This window comes from Eretmochelys imbricata, chromosome 11, assembly GCF_965152235.1.
Source record: "Eretmochelys imbricata isolate rEreImb1 chromosome 11, rEreImb1.hap1, whole genome shotgun sequence".
NCBI classification, from domain to species: Eukaryota; Metazoa; Chordata; order Testudines; family Cheloniidae; genus Eretmochelys; species Eretmochelys imbricata.
This window is the reverse complement of record NC_135582.1, coordinates 42,178,605-42,202,431: the sequence shown is the minus strand read 5'-3', so window position 1 is coordinate 42,202,431 and position 23,827 is coordinate 42,178,605. Positions and strand designations below refer to the sequence as shown.

The 23,827-nt window shown below is 46.2% G+C and overlaps 1 protein-coding gene across 4 annotated transcripts in view; it reads left to right on the top strand.

The window, feature by feature from the left end:
• The first annotated feature begins 3,397 nt into the window (after positions 1-3,397).
• OLA1 (Obg like ATPase 1) overlaps positions 3,398-23,827 on the top strand; it is a 207,077-nt gene continuing 186,647 nt past the window's right edge. Inside the window, exons 1-3 of one of the 4 annotated variants that reach the window (XM_077829963.1) lie at positions 3,398-3,416; positions 4,534-4,637; positions 9,806-9,949. In XM_077829963.1, coding sequence (XP_077686089.1) covers positions 4,534-4,637; positions 9,806-9,949 — 248 coding nt within the window. In that variant the 5' untranslated portion in view covers positions 3,398-3,416. Of the gene's footprint in view, positions 3,417-3,604; positions 3,763-4,253; positions 4,393-4,533; positions 4,638-9,805; positions 9,950-23,827 lie in introns of those variants that run through there. The other 3 variants (XM_077829961.1, XM_077829962.1, XM_077829964.1) reach the window with 3 other exon arrangements.

Below are 23,827 nucleotides of genomic sequence, written 5' to 3'. Positions count from 1 at the left end.
AACAGTCCTGTCATCAGTAGGAACAATGCATGACAATCAACCCTCCCTTTCACAATACATAATGAAATGGGGGGGGGGGAGGGAGGGAGACAGTACCTCATTTACTGTAAACATTGCACAAACATTCATAAATGTACTATTTATCCCTTTTTTCATTGGCCCATGTAAGTCTGTAATGTGACAAACAGAGCATCCCTGCTTGGTGTTGCCTGGGTACATCCTGCCCCATGGCTATCCCTGGGGGGGTGCAGGCCCTGCCCCCACTCCACCCCTTCCCCCAAGCCCCCACCCTGCCTCTTCCCACCCCTGCTCCAACCCTAACCCCACCCCCACTCCACCCCTTCCCCTAAGCCCCTTCCCCCTCTTTCCGCCTCCGCCCCACCTCTTTCCAGCTTTCTTCCCTGACTGACACCAGGAGCTGGCAGCGTGGGCTGGGATTAGCTCGCTCACTGCTGCTGGCACCAGGCTCCCTGCTAACCTCCCCAGGCCGCCCTGGACTAAAGTCCCGAAATGCAGGGCCTCCAAAGCGCAGGGCCTGGGGTGGTTGCCCCAGTCCGTTTTATGGATGTGACAGCTCTGTCCTGACCAAGCTGTGATAGATGCACTTTATAATTGAGTGTATTGATTCAGCAATCCATTACTGTCACAGTTTCATTCAGGAGCAAATGGCTCACCTTTGGCTTCACAAAGATTGTGTAGAGCACAGCAAGCCACAATAATGCAAACAGCCTGGATGACACTGGAATCCAAATGTTTCTATAAATAGCACCAGCCAGATTAAAGTCTGCCAAATGCACATTCAATCACAATTCTGCACCGCTGAGATGTAATTAAATCTTTTTATCAGGCTGTCTGAGATCAGGATATAGTTTCATAAGCCAAGGCAAAAGGGGGTATTTGGGGTCCCCCAGGATAACACTGGGGACGGTTACTCCATTTATGACAATGCCATCCAGTAGGTATAGTGTCCCAGCCTGTCCATTAATGTAGATTTCTGATGGGTGGAAAACCCTGGCATCACAAACTTTTCCAGTGCAGCCCATGTTGGCATATACAAGGGCCTTCATAATAATAGAATAGTACCCATTGTGATTTATGTGCTAGTACTTTTTGGGGAGGGTGAATTATGGCCACGTGATTTGCATATATGGCCGCTATACATTTCGGAAATCCCATTCTCTCAAAACTAGCAATTACTTCAGGGATCTTGTTTATGCCCACTACCTTTGGATAAATCACATGCCTGATTGCCTCAAAAACCTCTCCGACCCCTTTACACATGGTTGACTTTCCAACATTGAATGGTTGGCAATAGACGTGTAGCAGTTTGGGATAGCCAGTTTCCACATAGTTATAGCAACCCGTTTCTGGACCAGTATGGCTGCTCTCATTTGTCTGTCCTGACACTGAAGGTTTGGGGCAAGCTGCTCACAAGCTCCAGAAATGTAGCTTTCTTCATGTAAAAGTGCTGGACTCATTGCTGGTCATCCCTGGTGATGGAATCCCGCCAGTCTGTGCTTGTGGCCCTGCTCCAGAAGTGTTGGTTGAGGGCATCAGCAGCTACACCAAGAGTCACAAGCAGCATCAGCCAGTTCAATTCTTTCATGTCTGTGTTGTCCCTTTTCCACCAGGCACCTTTGTTAGCTCAGAAAACACTGTCAGAATGTCCACCAGCGTCTTATGGATGCTCTATCTGTTAGCAGAAACAGGAGTGAAAGCAAGCAAGAGAAGCTCTTGAAATGGTGACTCCTTCATGTGGCTGGCTTTTGTTTCTGGGAGCATGCAGATCTAAAAGACGTCTCAACAAGAAGTGTTGGTGAGCTGCGACAATTTCCTGTAATGCATGGGGTGGGCAGTCAGTTTCCCCATACTCCATCTAAAAGCAGAGTGGTCACAGCTGGGGAGAGCACGAGGAAGCCTGGGTTATGCTGGTTTGACTTGAATCTGCATACTGCAGTGTAGACATTGGAGCCCTGGATTTGGGCCTGAGTCCTGAAATTCTAAACTGAGGGTGCATGTGCACTGTGTACATTTAAGCCTTGGGCTTGCAAACCTAGGGTCCATGGGCTTGAGTTCCACTAACTCTGATCTTACATGGCAGTGTAGACATACCCTTAAGGTTTAGGCTGATCACAAGAAGCTGGGACAATTTGAGAGACAAATTGGCTTCAGTAGGAATTTTCTGTGGAAAGTGCTTGAGGAGTTGGGGTCTGTATAGGAGAATTTTTTTTAAAAGTGAGATTTTAAATCTCATTAAACCGAGAGAGCAAAAGCCTGCATCACAAATGAGCTATGATAAACACATGTAATGTAAAAGTGTGAGTCTTTCTCCTAATGAGTGAAACTCAGCAAGCATTATAACAGTGGTTCTCAAACTTTTATACTTTAACATAGCAAGCCTCTGAGTGCGACCCCCCATATAAACAAAAACCACTTTTTTTCTTTTTAACACCATTACAAATGCTGGCTTCAAAGCAAGGTTTGGGTAGAGGCTGACAGCTCGTGACCCCCCATATAATAACCTTGTGACTCCCTGAGGGGTCCTGACTCCAAGTTTGAGAACCCCTGCATTATAAAATGGATTCTGAGCAGCATTCACACTTTACAGCCTTCTCTCTGTAGTACTTTTAAATCATGCCCACTGCTTGGGTGATTGTCTGTAAAAAATGGCTAAATAGAAGCTGAGCCAAGGAGTTCCGAGTTGAAAAGAGTACAAAACAACTCTACCAGGGCATCTGAACAGGAAGTCAAGTCCAGTGAGTGAAAGTGTGCACTGAACCACAACCATCCCAGGTAGAAATAAGGGGTGAGTTAGAGTAAAAATATTTATTTACATAGTACCCATAATCCAGTGTTTTATAGCATATATATAGTGACTTTCATCACCAAGGATCCGAAAACATTTTACCAATGACATAAGAACAATATCATTCAATTGCACAGCACAGAAGTGTGGCAAGCAGCACTCTGCCAAAGTTGGGTGACAGGGGTGGGCTGGGGAAGGAAAGGGACATTATACAAGGATTCACGGCTATTTGTTTACGAAAAATGCCCTGGGATCTGCAGACTAGCCAGGCCCCGGTTTCTACAGTCTTATCCGGAAACGCCCCCCCTGCACCCCAGAGCCGCGGGACCAGCCGGGCACGAAAGCAGCAGCAAGAGTTTGTTGCCGCAGGTGAGGGGCGACGGCCAGTTTACCAGGCACTGATTTTGAATCCAAACAACCTGAGGAGCCTGACCTCTGCGCCACTGTACATTTGGAGTGATTTCCCCTTGCCCCGGTGCTCGCTCTCGGAGGCCAGCTGCCGCCCCCGTACGGAAGCAGCTCTTTTATTGCCGTGAGAGCCCTGCGGCTGGAGGGGCAGGGACCGCGCCTGCCTCTGGCCACGCACGGGGCTGCAGTGAACGCGTAACAGGTAACGTTAGAGGTGGGCCGGAGCAGCTGGGCGGGGGGAGAGCCGCTCCTGCTGGGTCTGTGGCAGGCCCAGCTGCCCAGGGCGTGGACAGCCGAACCGTGCGCGCCGGCGAGCCAGCGCCTGACGCCCCCACCCCCCTTCAACCGCCGCTAGAGCCTCCCGCCGCGCCCGCGCGAGCACGAGGCTCCCCCTCCTTCCGCGTGACCTTTCCTCTCTGGGCGTCCCCGCGGGCCCCGCCTGTTCCGCCTGCTGCTGGGGCGCCAGCGTGCGTGGCCGCCGTGTTCGCGCTCTCGTGGTTGAGGCCGGCGGGGGCAGTGTAAATATAACCCCCCCTCATCTCAGCAAGGTGAACCCCCCCTCCCGCCCCGCGTCTACCGCGGGGGAGCTGGGTGCTGTCACCGCCGCACCGGTTCCTTTCCGGCCCGTCGGGAACGGGGGGCCGCGGAGCAGGCCTCGTGCAGCTCTGCGCCCCTCTGCCAGCTGCCCCGGCGTGGGCTGGGGTTCAGCCGCCTCCCACGGCACGGGGCAGCGGCGCGCCCCCGGCTGGCGGCAGCCTCCCCCGGTGGGCCGCTGCCCTGCTCTCTGGTCAGCGCCAAGGGAGCGGCGCCGGCCCTGGCGTGGGGCGCTTCGGCCTCGCCGTGCCTAGGCGCCCGACTCGCTGCCCAGCTGGCCCAGTGCCCGCCCGGCAGTCTCCGCCGTGCCCCTCACGTCCACACGCGTCAGGCTTGGAAGCGGAGCAGGAGGCGGTAGCTGCCTCGGGCAGGCCGAGTGGGGTGTGTGTTAAATTTCGCTCCCCCTCTTAGTCTCTGAGCCGGTTATTTTTAGCTCAGCCTTTGCAGGGGATTTGCAGAAGCTGCAGCAGCCAAATCCACCTTCTCAGCCACGCGAGGTCTCTGTGCTGCGTGAGGGGCCATGCGCTGCTCTGCCCGGCTGCTGCTGCTGCCTGCGGTGCCCTGCTGTTATGGCTCCCAGAAAGGTACCTGTAATCTCTCTGGGAAGGGGAACGTGTGTGGGGCGTCCGCACGCTGCCTGTTGTAGGCTCTGAGGGACTAGAAAGGAACTTGTGGGTGGGGAACCGGGCTCCAAATATTAAACGTTTTCTATGTTGTCATTTCAGATGCCCCCCAAAAAGGGAGGTGATGATGGGGTTAAACCCCATCCAATCATTGGAAGATTTGGGACGTCGCTGAAAATCGGCATTGTTGGGCTGCCAAATGTTGGGTAGGTAACTGAGAGGAGAAGCTTTGGGCTTATCCATCCTCCAGACTGTAGTTGATTGTGTTTAGTATGCATCTTAGCAGTCAAGTGCTGAAAACATACAGGATGGAACAAAACTTTATGCTTTATTTTATTTATGTGTTTATTAGTTAGATGAAGTGATCTGATTAGGCTCCGTTGGTTGTTGAATTTGTTTGCATCGCAGTCATGATCTGGCTTGTCAATTTTATTATATTTGTTTGAATGTGAAGAAACAACAATCAGAGGGCTAAAATGTAATATAGTCATAGACACACATTTGTACATTAAAGCCTATCCTCTGGAAATGAAAAGCAAGTGAATAACTAAATCTGTATAAAGTGTTTGAGGAGTTGACTCCAATTCCTTTGTGAAACAAATAGGTAGTTTGTGTGTGGGTGGGTGGCTTTTTTTTTAAAAATGATCAAAATGCACTATGTTTGCGGTGTTGGCTTAAATCGGAACATTTCTGAAAGCCACTCATTTGAAAACTGGTTATATTTTGTGTGGAAACATGTCTAAAATGAAAGATAAAATCTAATTTTTTTTTTTAAGTTTGAAGTGCTTTTAGGTTGAGAACATGAAAAGTACTATCCTGTTCTACAATAACCTTACATAAAGGGCTGAAAAAATTATAGTGGAGAGAGAATATACTGAAAGAAACAATCCTTTATTGCCAGGGAGATAATGTTAGTAATCTGTTATTACCATTCCTAACTTTCATGCTTCTGTGGGCTGTATGTTGTAATAGTAGCAATAATGGGTAAGTTTAAGAGGGAAGACTGTAGACAGGGCAGGTTAATGATGCCACAATCATAAGCACTAAGAATAACTTTATATTTTCCCTTCTTGGTCAAGTTTTCTGAGGTCTGTGAATGAATGAGTTTATATAAAAGTTTAGTGCTACATTGTTTGTGTGAGAGAAATTTGATAGGAAGTGTGATAATAGCTCTTTTCATCTGTAGAGCTCAAAAGCCCCTATCAAAGAGGTTAAGTGACTTCTCTTTAATTGAAGATGTTGGAATGACTGGGTAATGCATGAAGTTTATGGTAGATTATTAATAGTCATTGGTGATTATGCTACATTTGGAAAACTGACGCTAAGGTGAGGTTGCATAACAACATAAGTAAATTGGCTGGCACATGGGGCACAAATGTTCAAACTTGCTGATCATTCGGTTTAGGCCTCTGTTACTCTACAGCAGAATGACAGGTTTCGGAATAACAGCTGTGTTAATCTGTACACGCAAAAAGAAAAGGAGTACTTGTGGCACCTTAGAGACTAACCAATTTATTTGAGCATGAGCTTTCGTGAGCTACAGCTCACTTCATGTTGTGGTCCAATCTGACGCCATTTGTCTCACATCAAGATGGTTAATGTTCATCTGTATGCCACCATGCGGATCATAACTAGCACGATTTGACCCGCATCAGTGCTGTGGCTCCCCATGTTAAACATCACTCTTCCGTACATCTGCCATGAGGATGCTACAGACAGAATGGTTGACAAGATCAGGGCAGACCTGAGCTTACCACTATACACAGACCTCTTTGACCACCCAAGAACGTGCTTCTTGTCGAGACACCTATTATGGGCAACTTCCCCTGCCCAGATTTCTCTGTGATGTCAGTGTGGCATGAATAATGGTCTGCAATGGACATCAGAAACCAGTGTCTTATAACTGACCTGACCATGCGTTTACTCAGCTTTTATTTGCCACGCTGCTTATGGACCTTCTGAACCGTTTTTGAATGGGCCAGGGTCAGTGTGCAGCAAGTCTTCACGCCTGGGTCCAAAGAAGGATCCTACGTGCTGCTGTGTCCAAAGATAGTGTCGGTTAGTGACGATTGCCCTCTGTTAGTTGTCCCCTGGAATTATTTTAGTCCCGGGTTCAGTTGTTCCCTCCCTTAGGCTGGGGGTGGAACCTCTGGATATGCTCCCAGACCTCAATAGGTGATCAGATTGGTGGTAGTTTACTTTTTAAAAAAATCTTCCTCCTCACATTAAATTTGTATAGTACAAACAGGAATAAAACTTTTAGTTGTTAAATGATTGCAGCATTTTCTTTTTCACTGACTTATAAAATACTTTATACAAATATGAAAATAAACTTAAACAGACACTGGTAATTGTTTTGGAATTGATCGTAAACAATTCTGATAACTTTACAACTTAAATGGTATTTTTTTTTATTTTTATATATAATTTTAAAGAAAAAGGATATGTTGCTTTCCTGTTAGCCAAGAAGTTCCTTTTAAAACTTTCTGAGGATAGCAGCACCAAAAATACTCTTGTAATTATTATTTATACAGGGTATTACCATAATACTAATTTAACCATAAATTTCTTTATTAAATCTAAAGGTTAGATGCTATTTATACAATTGATCTAAACATGCCTAAAAAGCCTAAATAATAAGCAATTTACTATATCCAACTAGCAACAAAACATTTATAAGCATTTGATCAAGATATTTACAAACAGGTTAAACCCAGGGATGCTTAGAGCCATGTTGGTCATCTCCAGCTTGGTCAGGCAGATGTTACCATCCCTTGAAGAGTTTACCTTTTGTAATACTCTTTAACCAACAACTTAGCTAAGGCCAGATGAAGCCATTTTTTAAATAATACATAAAATCTTATTGCTCCTAGTATCCAACTAAGTGTTTTATTTCTATTACTTCAGCACAAACATTAAATATGAACACTGATATTTCAAAGGGTCACTTCAACAACACAACGCTTTTCTCATGATCTCACTCTTTTTGGTCATGTACTTTTGGTCTTATTGCTTATGCTAATATCCAACTCCATTTAAAGCCATCGTTCACCCAAATCTTCTAATGTGGGCCTACATTCCTATACCCTCCTTGCTCTTTCCATTGCGTTCTCTGCTCACACCTGCTTGTTCACACGTTTTTGCAGAGCCTGGTGAAAGTTGTGTACCAGAAACAAGAATATTGCCAGATACACCAAGTAAACAAACTGGAGTTTTGTCACACTAGTAGGCTAAAAGAAAAAGGAGTACTTGTGGTACCTGAGAGACTAACCAATTTATTTGAGCATAAGCTTTCGTGAGCTACAGCTCACTTCATCGACTGCTTATGCTCAAATAAATTGGTTAGTCTCTCAGGTACCACAAGTACTCCTTTTTCTTTTTGTGAATACAGACTAACACGGCTGCTACCCTGAAACTAGTAGGCTAATAATTCTCAGATGAAAATGTAATTTTTAAGTGGATAGCATCTCTTTGAGACAAATGGTTTTAGGTACGATGCACGTAATAACAAAATAAACTATCTGATGGTTGTATTGTATATTTAACTCATTCAACTTTCAAAATTCTGATTTTAATAATGGGATTTTTTCATAGCTTTCTATAAGCCACCAAGAATCTGTTTGAAATTAAAAGGGCAATAATAGCAACACAGGAAAAATAGACTAGTAGACTTATAACTCATGGTCTGATCCAAAGAATATTGAAGGTAATGGGAGCCTTTTTGTTCTCTTCAATGGACTTACGTATTAGGCATTCAGAGAGGACTGAGGAGTTAAGTAAAGTTCAAAACAAATGGCAGACTGAGCGATATATAAGCAGTCTGTAACATGGTGTGAGTGAAAATGCTCTACTTAATAGTTTGATATTGATAGCGGTTCTACTATTGGTGGCTAGCTCACATGGTAAAGAAAGTTTAAGATACTTCTATCTCTCAACTAGAGGAATAGTATATCCATATAGAATATTTCAAATTGTTTAATACAATGTCCTCTTCAGACTTCTCCTCTTTAGATTTTCCTCTCATCTCTTGTCTCTTGCCTATTTAAGTCTAAATGTTCTGCCCAGCACAAGTGATAAAGATGCTATGGATCTAAATAATGCCCAAGGTATTTAAAGAACAAGAGTTTGTAGAAACGGGGAAAGAGTTTCAAACTCTCATTTGTCAGTGTGGAACTACTTCAGTTAGATAAGAAAATAATTGTTTCATGCCTGGCCATTTTATCTTATTTTGCATGGTAGGAAAAAGTGTAGTTTTTGCCCTGAGAACAAAACATTTTTGTGATCTGCTTTTGGTTTACTGTACCTCTATTTTGTTTTGATAACATTTAGTGAGAAAATTTTAAAGACACAAATGAGGGTTGTGTTTCCATTTTCCCCTTTGTACCTTTGAAAGCATATTGTACTAGAAGAGGGACAGCTGAAAATGTTTAAAGAATTTTTAACTCCTCTTCTGGTCTGTACTAGTTCATGGTGGTATGATCTTTGTTCATAATATTAATTATTTTGTGGGATCCGGTCTTTGTATTTTGGATCTCAGAATAGAATGAGAGAATTTTTTTATCTTGTTCTTTTTAATACCTCTAAATCAGAAATCGGCAAACTACCTGCAGGCCACATCCGGCCCCTGAGCTCTCGGCCGGGGAGGCTAGCCTCCGGCCCCTCCCCTGCTGTTCCCCCTCCCCCGTGGCCATGCTGCCGCGCAGGTAGCATGGCTTGCGCCTGCCCACCTCCAAGGCGTTCCAATAAGCCTGTCCTGCCACTCTGAGCAGCATGGTAAGGGTGGGGGGGGGGGCTTTGGATGAGAGGCAGAAGGTCCTGGGCATTAGTCAGGGGACAAGGGGTGGTTGGATGGGGTGGAGGTTTGGGGGTGGTCAGGGAACGGGGGGCGTTGGATAGGGGGTGGGGTACTGGAGGGTCGGGGAGTCCTGGGAGTCGGGGGACAGGGAGTGGAGGGGTTGGATGGGGTCCTGGGGGGGGGGCAGTTAGGGATGGGAGGTCCTGGGAGGGGGCGGTCAGGGGATAAGTGGGGGGGTTGGATGGGTTGGGGGCCTGCTAGGGGCCTGGATAGGGGTCGGAGCAGTCAGGGGACAGGGAGCAGGTGGGGTTGGATACGGGGGGAGGTCCTGGGGGGACGGTTAGGGGCTGGGGTTCCTGGGAGGGGGTGGCTAGGGGACAAGGAGCAGGGGGGGTTGGATGGGTCATGGGTTTGGAGGGGGGCGGATAGGGGGCTGGGATCAGGCTGTTTGGGGAGGCACAGCCTTCCCTACCTGGCCCTCCATACCTTTTCGCAACCCTGATGTGGCCCTTGGGCCAAAAAGTTTGCTAACCCCTGCTCTAAATGAAACTGGATTAAGAGGGTCTTTTTTGTTTTTAGGAAATCCACATTCTTTAATGTGTTAACAAAAAGTCAGGCAGCAGCAGAAAACTTCCCTTTCTGCACTATTGATCCAAATGAGAGTCGGGTACCTGTGCCAGATGATAGGTTCGACTTCCTATGCCAGTACCATAAGCCTCCAAGGTAACTCTAAATCTTATTTTTTTTTTTTTCAGCTAAAATGCTTTTTAACAAAAACTGTCCTAAATTATTGTAAAAGATGAATGTCAGTTCAGTGTTAGCTTTTTTCTTTAATCATCTTCTTCTAAAGACTACTTCAGTGTGTGTGATTTTAGTTTAGAATTAAGACCTCTTAGAATGTGACTTGAAATGTACAAGTAATTGGAATCTTGTGCCTTCCATCTGACATCTGTGACAGAACAATTAGGAACATAGGAATTGCCATTCCTGATCAGACTATGTAGTCCAGTATCCTCTCATCCCAGATTGAACAATTATGATTTAAGTTGCCCATTGAAGATCTTTATCTGTTAGAGCTGGTTTATGCCATGGTGGGTTTACATCTTATTTTTTTTTATCCTATTTTAAAATAAATGTATATGCTCTAATTGTCCCTAAAATATTTTAATTCCTTTTAAAAATTTTACTGAGCTCAGGGCCTCAATGATGATGTATTAGTGAGTTGCACAGGTTATTTTTTTTCTAACTGGCCCACTGTTTACTTTTGGTGGTTGTAAATTTGCTTTTGAGTTTCATTAAATGTCATCTTTTTTTTTATAAGAGGAAAAATGTCTGCTCTTAGTTAACCTCTTTCTACTATTTTATATGTTTCTATGATATTCTTTCATTTGTCTCCTATAAACAGTTAAAGAAACAGAAAGACATGCATATAAAAGCTTCCAATCAATTTTATCGCCTGTCTCTACTCTTCTTTCTGTTATAAGACATATTAAAGTTATATCTAATATGTTCAGCATCAGACTTGGCGTATACATACGTAAAAGCCAAAAATCTTAATTTTAAGATGACCCCTTTTTATTTGCTTTTGGAAGTCAAAAACTGTATAAACACCTTTCTTTATTGCTTAGAAATTCTAGTTTTGAGGCTGCTGATGTAGCCAGATCATAATCAATGTGAAATAATCAGACAATAAATGTGGTGTATCTCTGCATTTCTGTATATTTTGCACGGTTTGTTACAACTCAATTTTAGTACCAAATCAGCAGTAGAACTAAAAGAGATAATGAAATTGTTGGCCAAATATTAATTTCTTAAAACTTGCAAACCTGTTGCTAACTGTAATTGATAGGTACATATTTCTAATACTTTTCAAATAATTTGTTTTCCAGTATTAGAAAAACTAGTATAGAGATCTTTGTTATAGATTTCTTCTAATATGATCACTGATAGCATAAGTGGTGCTATGCAGGATATAGAGTAAAGTTTTAGTTCTTGCCCCGGTGAGCTTGCAATCTAAGAAAACAAAACTACAAAATAGTTTATTGTAGAAACACCAGACATAGTGGTTGCAAGGCATAATAGCTCAGTTTGTTTTTTAAATGTTTTCTTGAATCCTACTCCAAGACATAGTGGTGTGTTAACACTGATGGGCCTTATGGAAGAATGGTGTTTTGAGGAGGAGAAGGTAGGGGATTGAAACCCTTCTGGGGTCTGTGTTGTAAAGTGAAGGTGGTGACATGGGTGAAAAAATCAAAGGGATAATAATTTTTCCTTGGTCTTAATGCAGTTTAAGCGGAAAAACTTCTGTTTTAATTCAATTTCTGTTCTTCTTATAGAAACAGTATTGACACTTTTAAAGTAGCCAGTTAGTACTCTTTTTTTTTCCCATTTCTTAAATATTACTGAATATTGTCTCTTGCTAAACCTTTAGGCATAAATAGTCACTTACATGAAAGTCAGAGTTTGAACAGCACTCTGATTCATTTTTACAAGCTTGCTTGACTTTATAGATACTCAAAGGATATGGGAATTAGACTGTTTCCCCTGCAGAATTGGGGCTGCAGAGCTGCTGGCCACTGGCCTCTGCAGTGCCCCACTTGGCGGGGGTAGAGGCTCTGCATGGTCTGGCTGCTGGACTTTTTCCTCCTTCTCCAGGGGTGGGACAGGGACTGAAAAACCCGGCTCTGGCAAAGGGTGAGAAAGGGCAGGGCCACGTCACACCATATTCCCTGGTGGGACAGTAAAGAAACTGGGGGAAGAAAGGCTCTGGGGGTGCAAGTGTCTGGGCTGACGGCTGCCCTGTGGCTGGGCTCTGGGGGAGGGGAGTTCCAGTGTCTGGGGGCCCCATCCAGCACCCCCCAACTGGATTGTTGTAGGAGTTTCTTTAACTCTCTACCCCTGGAGGAGTCTTTTGTTATGTGTATTGTTGATAGGTATTTTGAAAAAAATTACCGAAATAATTGAAACTGGAGTGATTATACTGTTTTTGACAAATAAAATATGCAGAATTTTAAAATAGTGTGTGCAGAATTTTTAATTTTTTGGCAGAGAACTCCCCCAGGAGTATGTATTGCTACCTTTACTTCTGCTGTGCCTTCAGAGCTGGGCGGCTGGAGAGCGGCAGATGCTGGCTGGCCGCCCAGCTCTGAAGGCAGCCAGCAGCAGCACAAAAGTAAAGATGGAAATACCCTGCCATGACACCCTTATTTCTGCATTGTTGCTGGCAGTGGTGCTACCTTCAGAATTTGGCTCCCAGCTAGCAGCCGTAGAGCTTCCTGCAATAGGGAGAGGTTCCTGGAGATGGGTCTGACCCAGCCCCGGGAGTGGCTCCTGCAGGGGAAAAGGAAGTCGTGTCCCTCACCAGCCTGGCTAGGACAAGCCATAGGAGCCCTTTGTACGGTAGGAGCCCTCGGCCATAGTGCCCCCAGCCCTGGCCTCCCCTGGCTCCAGGCCCAGTGCCCTGGCACTTGGGGGTTAAATGGGCCTTGGGCTGGCTGTGTTTGGGGTTGACCAGAGCCCCCTTTTCCAACCACAGCACCCTGGGCAGTTGCACACATTGCCCACCCATCAGGCTGGTTCTGCCCCCACCAAAAGTGGGGGCCCTGCTCCATACCATGCCACCCTCGCTTCTGAGCTGGTGCTGCGTTCAGAGCTGTGTGCCCGGCTAGTAGCCACTGCTCTCCGGCTGCCCAGCTCTGATGGCAGCACTGCTGCCAGCAATAGCGCAGAAGGGTGGCAATATCGCAACCCCTCCATGGCCCCATTTTGGGTTGGGATCTCCATGGTTACACTGAGATTTCAGTGTAAGTATCTGAAATTGTGAAATTTAAAATTTTTAAAATCCTATGATCGTGAAGTTGACCAAAATGGGCCGTTAATTTGGTTGGGCCCCACATATTTTGCAACTTACACTCTTTTAAATCTGCAACCATAAACAGTGTCACATTCCTTTACAACAGGCATTTGTTTCTTCTCCTACAGCCTGAATACAATAATATCCTCTCCAAACTTAACAATTTAAATGCAGTTCTGTATGCTATTTCTCTTGAAAGAAGGATACACAATGAATGTTACATTTTCTGTCTCAACACTAGCATTGTATACTTTAGTTACTTCAATAATCTCAGTTCAGCACCTCAAGACTTTGTTTATTCTATCGCCTAAACAGTTCTGTGCATCTTATTACACTGTAAATCATTACAAAACCATTTATTCAATAAGTTCAAAGTTAAGTCTGTATGTTTTGTGAACTTGAGAGAAGATTTAGGGTAGTGATTAATGAAGTGGTGGCTTTTTTTATTGCTTGTTTTTGTGTATGGTAAATGCATTTAATATTACTGAAATACAAGTTAAGGGTTTTTTGTCTCTTGAAACTTTAAATAGTATTGCAAACCAATAATTTGAAATAGCTTTCAAATAAAAGTTAGCAATAAGTTGCTTTTTTTTCCTTATAATTAAAAAGACTATCCTGAATCTCTTTATTTACCGGATTGTCAGATATTTGGGATGAGATTCCTCCTCTTCTCCCCCCCCCCCCCCCAAAAAAAAAAAAAAAGTTCTCCATGCTAGCCGAAATCTGCTCATATTAAAATAAACAATGGGAGTTTTACCATTCACTTCGATGGGAACAGAATTGAGCCATCTCTGAGCCCTTTTGAAAATTGTACCTGTGGTCTAATATATGCAACAATTTTTGATATAAAAACAAAGCATTTAACTCCACATAGGAATATACACAATTTATCTGGATAAAGCACTGCCATGTCTGCAATCGTATAAGATAATCCGTCTTTCCAGAACCACATAAATTTACAGGCCAAAGTTTCTCTAAAACGTATGATTACATAAAATCATCTTTGGCCTCATTCTGTTTATCTTGCACTTCAACTTGTTTGTGGGCCAATTTAAGTCAGCTTGTGTGTGACACTTATATTCTGGCATTAAAAGTAAATGTGCCAGCAGTGAAAGAGAATTTAAAGACCACAGTTTGGACTGTCTTTTTTTGCCCGGCAGGAGAGAGCAAAATTTAGTTCCAGTAGTGTATTTTGTTGCTTTGGTAACTTTGTATTCAATCTCTAAAAACCAGGCATCTACAGTAGATTCATCCTGATTCCCTTACATCTCTTAGTTTCTTATTAATAAGATGTCTTTCTTAATAAGATGGTGCAGACAATCTTGAGTCTTTCATTTTTACTTCTTCAAGTGCTTGCTCATGTCCACACACACCTAAGTTGAATGCTCACCACATGCACCGGTGCTAGAAGTTTTTTCACTCAACAGTGTCCATAGAGGACCAGCTTTGGTACCCCCTGGAGTGGCATGCACATGCCACGATATATAGGGCACCGCCAGTTCCCACTACCCTCAGTTCATTCTTGCCACCAGTGATGGTGCTGGAACTGTTGCTGCTTCAACTAGTGCTGTTGCTGCTCATTTGTATGAACTAGGTATTTCTTGTATTATAGTGTACATAGTTTTCTGTTAGTGTTTATAAATCCCTTAGCTATAGTTAGAGACTTCGTAGGTCCCAAACGGGACTTTGCCTCAGGATGGGGCATGCTCCGGTTTCCAGGCTTTAAGCCCTGTGATCACCCCAAGAGACCCATGCCTGTTAGGGATCCACCCAGCAGTTGTCTGCGTTGCTTGGGCAAAGGGCACATTAGTGAAAAGCACAAAATTTGCAAGTCCTTCAAGCCAAGGACTAAGAAGGAGAGTGATATTCATTTAAGAGCTCTCCTTCTGGAGTCTGCCCTCACCCCAGCACTGGAGCAGCTCTCCGACTTGGTACCGAGCACCGTGACCTTGGTATGCAGCACCCCACTGGGATCGTGCACGGGCTGGCACTGATCCCCATTCATGGCTCTGACCAAGAAGCCCAAGAAGATAGTGCAAGGCCAGTCTCCAACCTCCCCCAAGGGAAAGGATAAGACATGGTGTGATCAAGGTCCCATGCCAGGCAGCTCTTCACCCACGTCGGGATCTCTGGCCCAAGCTCCAGTGGAGCGAAGTAGCCCAACCCGCTCCCCGCCGGCTACCCTGGATAGTGGCAGAGGCCTCCATCAGCTCCAGGTACTGTCCACGCCAGAGGCCCTGCAGGCAGCGCAGGAGATCATGTCCCACCCAGTGCCACCCACGCTAGCTCCTGTGGTTCCCTGGTAACAGGGTAAACCCAAGTTCAGACCGCTTCGGTCCCCATCTCAGTGTCACCATTTCCCCGTCATGGGGGGGCGTCCAGCCAGCGCTCGCCCTCCTGTAGCCACCATGCATCTGACCCCGAAAGGCAGATGCGGTGCAGTCTCATTTGATCCCCGGACCTTGCGTATGGGCAGAGAGGCTTGAGGGTCAGCTCGGTGGCTACTGGGTGTAGACCTTTGGAGGCACGCGGCCCCCAGGTCCTGATACCTCTGAGACCATGGTACCACTCCAGGGACTCGTCGAGAGATCGACATTGCCATTCCTCAGACCTTCACTGATCCCCTAGGAGGGCGTCTCCACGTGCGGGTGCATCCCGGCACTGGGCCCGTTCTGACTCCTGGTCCCACTCCTCATCCCTGTACTGCTGGTCAAGCATGAGATGTAGATTGCTGGTTCCGATTCATCAAGTGCCACCGGTCCATAAGACCCTGCTCCAGATTGGACTCTAGGCGGAGTGACTGGCACCAGTCAGGACAGAGCCACCGTTCTGCTTCGTCCTGGTTGCCTGGGAGTGACTGCTCAGGATCCAGCCCTGGTTTGGAGCGAGGTTCCCTGATGGTGGGACAAGTTCCAGTACCAGCTATGTTATTAGCACCGAAACTGGCCTCGGGCGCAGTGGCTGGTGCCGTGATACCCATGGAACCCGTGTGGGTTCACCCAGCCCTCCCAGACCACCCGCTCAGTGTCTGGAGCATCGGAGAGACCAGTGTCTCTCTCTCCCTCCCTCCTCCGGTGCAGAAAACCTCAGGTGCAAGGACCCTGCTGGTCCAAGAGGGAGCAGGGGAACAAGCCACTGGGCCACTGATGGTTTTTGAGGACCCTACAGCACTGGCATCTTCATAGTTGTTGCCAGACGAGGCTATAACGGGGTCCCCTCTCCCTGTTCCTCCGGATGATGCTGAAGCACACTAGGAATTACTGAAGAGGGTCACTACCAACCTGGGTCTTCAGGCAGAGGAGCTAGAGGAGCTCTCAGACTCTCTCTTCGACGTCCTCTGCTTCACAGCCCCGGCCATGGTGGCTCTTCCCCTTCATGATGGGATCTCTAAGATCACTAATGCCTTGTGGCAAACACCCTCCTCCCTGCCACTCATCTCCAGGAGGGCAGAGCACAAGTACTTTGTGCCATCCAAAGGCCACGGGTAGCTGTACACCCACCCTGCTCCCAACTTCCTAGTGATAGACTTTAAGGTCAGAAGGGACCATTATGATAGTCTAGTCTGACCTCCTGCAAAACGCAGGCCACAGAATCTCATCCACCCACTCCTGTAACAAACCTCTAACCTATGTCTGAGTTATTGAAGTCCTCAAATCATGGTTTAAAGACTTCAAGGTGCAGAGAATCCTCCAGCAAGTGACCCATGCCCCACGCTGCAGAGGAAGGCGAAAAACCCCCAGGGTCTCTTCCAATCTACCCTGAAGGAAAATTCCTTCCCGATCCCAAATACGGCGATCAGCTAAACCCTGAGCATGTGGGCAAGACACACCAGCCAGACACCCAGGAAAGAATTCTCTGTAGTAACTCAGATCCCACCCCATCTAACATCCCATCACAGGCCATTGGGCATATCTACCGCTAATAGTTGAGGATGAATTAATTTCCAGAATTAGGCTATTCCATTATATCATCCCTTCCATAAATTTATCAAGCTTAATCTTGAAGCTAGATATGTCTTTTGCCCCCACTGCTTCCCTTGGAAGGCTGTTCCAGAACTTCACTCCTCTGATGGTTAGAAACCTTCGTCTAATTTCAAGTGTAAACTTCCTGATGGTCAGTTTATATCCATTTGTTCTTGTGTCCACATTGGTACTGAGCTTAAATAATTCTTCTCCCTCCATGGTATTTATCCCTCTGATATATTTATAGAAAGCAATCATATCTCGTCTTAGCCTTCTTTAGCTTAAGCTAAACAAGCCAAGCTCCTTGAGTCTCCTTTCATAAGACCGGTTTTCCATTCCTCGGATCATCCTAGTAGCCCTTCTCTGTACCTGTTCCAGTTTTGAATTCATCCTTCTTAAACATGGGAGACCAGAACTGCACACAATATTGCAGATGAGGTCTCACCAGTGTCTTGAATAGTGGTACTAACAACTCCTTATCTCTGAAATACTAGAAATACCTCGCCTGATGCATCCAAAGACCAGATTAGCTCTTTTTTCACAGCCATATCACATTGCTGGCTCTTAGTCATCCTGTGATCAATTGACACTCCGAGGTCCTTCTCCTCCTCTGTTACTTCCAAGTGATGCATCCCCAGCTTATAACTAAAATTCTTGTTATTAATCCCTAAATGTATGACCTTGCACTTCTCACTATTAAATTTAATCCTATTACCATTACTCCAGTTTACAAGGTCATCCAGATCTTCCTGTATGATATCCTGGTCTTTCTCTGTATTGGCAATACCTCCCAGCTTTGTGTCATCCGCAAACTTTATTAGTACATTCCAGCTTTTTGTGCCAAGGTCAGTAATAAAAAGATTGGTCCCAAAACCGATCGCTGAGGAACTCCACTAGTAACCTCCTTCCAGCCTGACAGTTCACCTTTATAGTCTCCCCTTTAACCAGTTCCTTATCCACCTTTCAGTTTTCACATTGATCCCCATCTCTTCCAATTTAGCTAATAATTCCCCATGTGGAACCCTATCAAATGCCTTACTGAAATAGAGATAAATTAAATCCACTGCACTTTCTTTGTCTAAAAAATCTGTTACCTTCTCATCGAAGGAGATCAGGTTGGTTTGACATGATCTACCTTTTGTAAAACCGTGTTGTATTTTGTCCCAATTACCATTGACCTCAATGTCCTTAACTACTTTCTCCTTCAAAATTTTTTCCAAGGCCTTGCATACTACAGATGTCAAACTAACAGGCCAGTAGTTACCCGGATCACTTTTTTTTTCTTTCTTAAAAATAGGAACTATGTTAGAAGCGGTTAACCACTGGGAGCAATGAGATCAACCTGGGGCTACCCGTAAGAACAAAGAGTCCAAGAGACTAGACTTGTTTGGGCATAAGGTTTATTCATTCTCTAGCCTACAGTTGAGGTTGACTAGATTGTTGGACTCAATGGGTAGTGATCAATGGCTCCATGTCTAGTTGGCAGCCGGTATCAAGTGGAGTGCCCCAAGGGTCGGTCCTAGGGCCGGTTTTGTTCAATATCTTCATTTAATGATCTGGAGGATGGTGTGGATTGCACCCTCAGCAAGTTTGCAGATGATGACACTAAACTGGGAGTAGAGGTAGAGACGCTGGAGGGTCGGGATAGGATACAGAGGGCCCTAGACAAATTAAAGGATTGGGCCAAAAGAAATCTGATGAGGCTCAACAAGGACAAGTGCAGAGTCCTTCATTTAGGACAGAAGAATCCTGTGCACCGCTACAGACTAAGGACCGAATGGCTCGGCAGCAGTTCTGCAGAAAAGGACCTTGGGGTTACAGTGGACAAGAAGCTGGATATAAGTCAACAGTGTGCCCTTGTTGCCAAGAAGGCCAATTGCATTTTGGGATGTATAAGTAGGGGCATTGCCAGCAGATCGAGGTAGGTGATCGTTCGACACTGGTGAGGCCTCATCTGAAGTACTGTGTCCAGTTTTGGGCCCCACGCTACAAGAAGGATGTAGAAAAAATTGGAAAACGTCCAGCGGAGGGCAACAAAAATGATTAGGGGACTGGAACATGTGATTTGAGGAGAGGCTGAGGGAACTGGGATTGTTTAGCCTGCGGAAGAGAAGATTGAGGGGGGGATTTGATAGTTGCTTTCAACTACCTGAAAGGGGGTTCCAAAGAGGATGGCTCTAGACTGTTCTCAGTAGTAGCTGATGACAGAACAAGGAGTAATGGTCTCAAGTTGCAGTGGGGGAGATTTAGGTTGGATATTAGGAAAAACTTTTTCACTAGGAGGGTGGTGAAACACTGGAATGCGTTACTTAGGGAGGTGGTGGAATCTCCTTCCTTAGATATCTTTAAGGTCAGGCTTGGCAAAGCCCTGGCTGGGATGATTTAGTTGGGGATTGGTCCTGCTTTGAGCAGGGGCTTGGACTAGATGACCTCCTGAGGTCCCTTCCAATCCTGATATTCTATGAACCATCAAACCCTCCTGGGATGCTATGATTTTAACATGTGGCAAGCCATGGCCAAGTTCGAGGGCTCTCTTCCTGAAGCTTCTAGGAAGGAGTTCCGGGCAATAATGGAGAAGGGTATGACTGCAGCCAGACACTGGTGCCCGAACCACAGCCTTGGCTGTTGCCATGCACCGGGTGTCTTGGCTGCTCCTCTCTGGCTTGTCCATGGAGGCTCAGCTGTTGATGCAAGACCTTCCCTTCGATGGGCAAGCCCGGTTTGCGGAACAGACTGACAATAAGCTCCATGGCCTAAAGGACTCCCGCACGACCCTTAAAACGCTAGGCCTGTGCGTTCCCGGCCTTCCCCGCAACATTCAAACCACAGCATTCAAACCTCAGGGCCAGGGTAGCCACCTTTGCCAGGAGCCTCCCCATAAGAAATCTAGAGGCTACAAGTGGCATCCTAGCCAACAGGCTTCACAGGCCTTTCTGTCGAGCTCAACCCGCAATAAGCAGGCGGGTAAGTGCTCATTTTGAGGATATGCTTGAGCGCGATCTATCTGACTGTTCCCAGGATCTGTCCTCCCCCTATATTTGCTAGTTCTCCTCATTGTGGTGGCATCTATAACATCGGACCGATGGGTCCTTCAGTACAGTGGTGCAGGGTTACACCCTTCAGTTACTTTCTACCCATCCTTCCCACCCCCCTCCCCGTCCCTCTTCAGGGACCCCTCTCACAAGAGTTTCCTTGTGCAGGAGGCAGAGGGGCTACTGCAGCTAGGTGTGGTGTAGGTTGTTCCTCTAGAGTACCAGGAATTAGGGGTTCTATTCCCGCTACTCTTTTAATCCCAAGGGTGGTCTGTGACATATCCTGGACCGGCAAGACTTGAACCGCTTCCTAGCGATGCTGACGTTTCACCTGGTCTCCCTGGCCTCCATCATCCCCTCCCTGGATCCAGGAGACTGGTGTGCAGCCCTTGATCTGAAAAATGCATACTTTCACATCGCCATCTTTGAGGGAACCAAACATTTCCTCCAGTTTACGGTAGGTCCCAACCACTATCAGTTTGCAGTCCTCCCGTTTGACCTAGCAACAGCACTGCGCGTGTTTACCAAGTGCATGTTGGTGGTGGCTGCTTACTTCAGACATCGGGGTGTCCAGATCTACCCATCCCTCGACGACTGGCTAGTCAAGGGCAGCTCCAGGTCCAAAGGGATGTCATGATGCTGTTAGCCACTTGCTATCACCTTGGCCTGTTGGTAAACGGCAAAAAATCCACATTTAGTTCTGGTGCAGAGGTTAGAGTTTATCAGAACAGTGCTTGACTCGACCTACATCAGGGCGTTCCTGCCACTGGAGAGATTCAGGACACAGACGGACCTCATTGCAGAAGTCTCTACGTTTCCCCTGACCATGGCCAAGGTGTGCCTGTGCCTCCTAGGTCACCTGGCAGCATGCACATATGTGGTGCACCACGCCAGGCTCTGGATGTGACCCCTGCAGCAATGGCTGGCGACGATCTACTCCCAATCCAGGGACCACCTGGAAAAGGTCATTACCATCCACGCAATGATACTTACCTCACTGCGATGGTGGACTGACCCCGGGAAAGTCCTGGAAGGAGTTCCCTTTATCAGCATTCAGTTGAGTTGGTTTCGGACACCTCCGACCTCAGCTGGGGGTGGGGGGCGCATCTCGGCACCCTCCTGACCCAAGATATGTGGTCCCCAGCGGAAACGACGCTACACATAAATGTCAAAGAGCTCAGGGTGGCGTGCAGAGCTTGCGCGGTCTTTCTTCCTCAGCTGTTGGGCAGAGTGGTCAGAGTCCTGACGGACAGTACAGCCTCGATGTTCTACATCAACAAATGAGGGGGAGCATGATCTTCGGCCCTCTGCCAAGAGGCACTCCATCTCTGGAACTTCTGCATTGGCCACGGAATCCACCTAGAAGCATGTCACCTTCTGGGTGCCAAGAACACGCTAGCAGATCAGCTAAGCAGGGACTTCTCCTCTCACCACAAGTGGGTGTTCCACTCATAAGTACCTGGCACAACCTTCCAGAGGTGGGGCACTCCCCAAGTGGATTTGTCCACCACCAGGCAGAAGAGGTGGTTACACAGGTTTTGCTCCAGATGGGGTCTGGGTAAGGGCAAGAGCTCCCTCTCTGATGCCTTCCTCCTGCCGTGGGCAGGAAGCCTGATGTATGCGTTCCCTCCAATTCTGCTCATCAGCAAGGTCCTAGCAAAAATCAAGAGAGACCAGGCTCAGGTTATCGGGATTGCCCCAGCATGGCCTCTCCAGCACTGATTTAGGATGCTATCAAGCTTGTTAGTTTTCCCTCTGTGGCCACTGCCTACCGACCGAAATTGCTGTCATAGGATCACGGTTGACTCTTGAATTCCAACCTTGCGCCCCTCCACCTCACTTCGTGGATATTGTGTGGCTGAAACCTGAGGAACGGGCCTGTTCAGAAGGGGTCTAGAAGGTCCTCCTTGAGAGTAGAAAGCCCTCGACTAGACAGACTTATCCAAAGTCAGGAAAGTGGATGAGGTTCTCCCATTGGGTGGCTGAATGGGGCATCTCCCCTTTGCGTTCTTCCGTGCAGTCGATCTTAGGCTACCTGCTTCATTTTAAGGAACCAGGGCCTGGCACACTCCTCTATCAGGGTGCATCTGGTAGCCATTTCTGCCTTTCATCCACCAATCCAGGGGCAGACTGTGTTCTTCCAGGATAAGACAGTTAAGTTCCTCAGAGGCCTTGAGAGGCTTTTTCCTCAAGTTCGGGCCCCAGCCCCTCAGTGTGATCTCAATTTGGTTCTGTCCAAGCTCACAGGCCCGCCTGCCCTTTGAGACTTGGCCTCGTGCTTCCTGTCTCACCTATCGTGGAAGGTAGCTTTCCTGGTGGCGGTGATGTCAGCAAGGCGAGTCTCCAAGCTGCGAGCCCTGACCTCAGAATTGCCGTACACGGTCTTGTATAAGGACAAGGTCCAGGTTTGGCCCCACCCGGCCTTCCTTCCCATGGTGGTGTCTACTTTCCACATGAGCCAGGAAATCTTCCTTCTAGTCTTCTACCCTAAGCCCCATGAGACGCTTTGTAAGAAGAGCCCTCGGCTTTCTACCTAGATCGGACAAACCCTTTCCGCAAGTTGACTCAGTTTTTCATGTTTACAGTCCAGGTCACTTTTTGAATTTTAATGTTTTCCTCCAAAGCACCTGCAACCCCTCCCAGCTTGGTATTGTCCGCAGATTTTATAAGTGTACTCTCTATGCCATTATTTACATCATTGATGAAGATATTGAACAGAACTGGAGTCAGAACTGATCCCTGTGGGACCCCACTTGTTATGGCCTTACAGCATGACTGTGAATCACTAACTACTAACCCCCCCCCCCCCCCCCATACACAAGGCTGTTATCCTCTCAAAGAGAGCTATCAGGTTGGTTTGACACAATTTTTTCTTGACAAATCCATGCTGACTGTTACTTATCACCTTAGTATCGTCTAGATATTTGCGAATTGATTGCTTAATTATTTGCTCCTTTATCTCTCTGGGGAGAGAAGTTAAACTGACTGGTCTGTAATTCCTCAGGTTGTCCTTATTTCCCTTTTTATAGACGGGCACTATATTTTCCCTTTTCCAGTCTTCTGGAGTCTCTCTCCCGTCTTCCATGACTTTTCAAAGGTAATCGCTAATGGCTCAGATATCTCTTCAGTCAACTCCTTGAGTATTCTGGGATGCATTTCATCAGGCCCTGGTGACTTGAAGACATCTAATTTGTCCAAGTAATTTTTAACTTGTTCTTTTCCTATTTTAGCCTCTGATCCTACCTCATTTTCATGGGGATTCACTATGTTAGATGTCCAATCACCACCAACCTTCTTGGAGAAACCGAAACAAAAGTCCTTAAGCATCTCTGCCATTTCCACATTTTCTGTTGTTGTTTCTCTTCTCTCCCCACCCACCCCGCATTTAGTAATGCGGCCACCCGAGGGCTTTTTCATGCAGTCACTGCCTTGTGGGCGGTGATGGGGGGAGGGGGGCAAAACAATGTTAACAACATAAAAATATAATTTTTCACAGAAACAAATTTACTAGCTGGCAAATCTTTAATAATTAAAAAAAGGCAACCAAAAATGCAAGAGCAGCAGCAACAACAACATCAAAAAGAAAAGAACATGAAAAACACATTATTTTGTTTCTGTTCTCTTTAGGTCCAGTAAAGAATAGATAACTGTACATTTTTATTATTGAGTCTGCAATAAAAACCTACGTAAATTACAATGACGTGTGTGTGTGTGTGTGTATATATATATATAATATGCATTTTTGTTTTTCCTA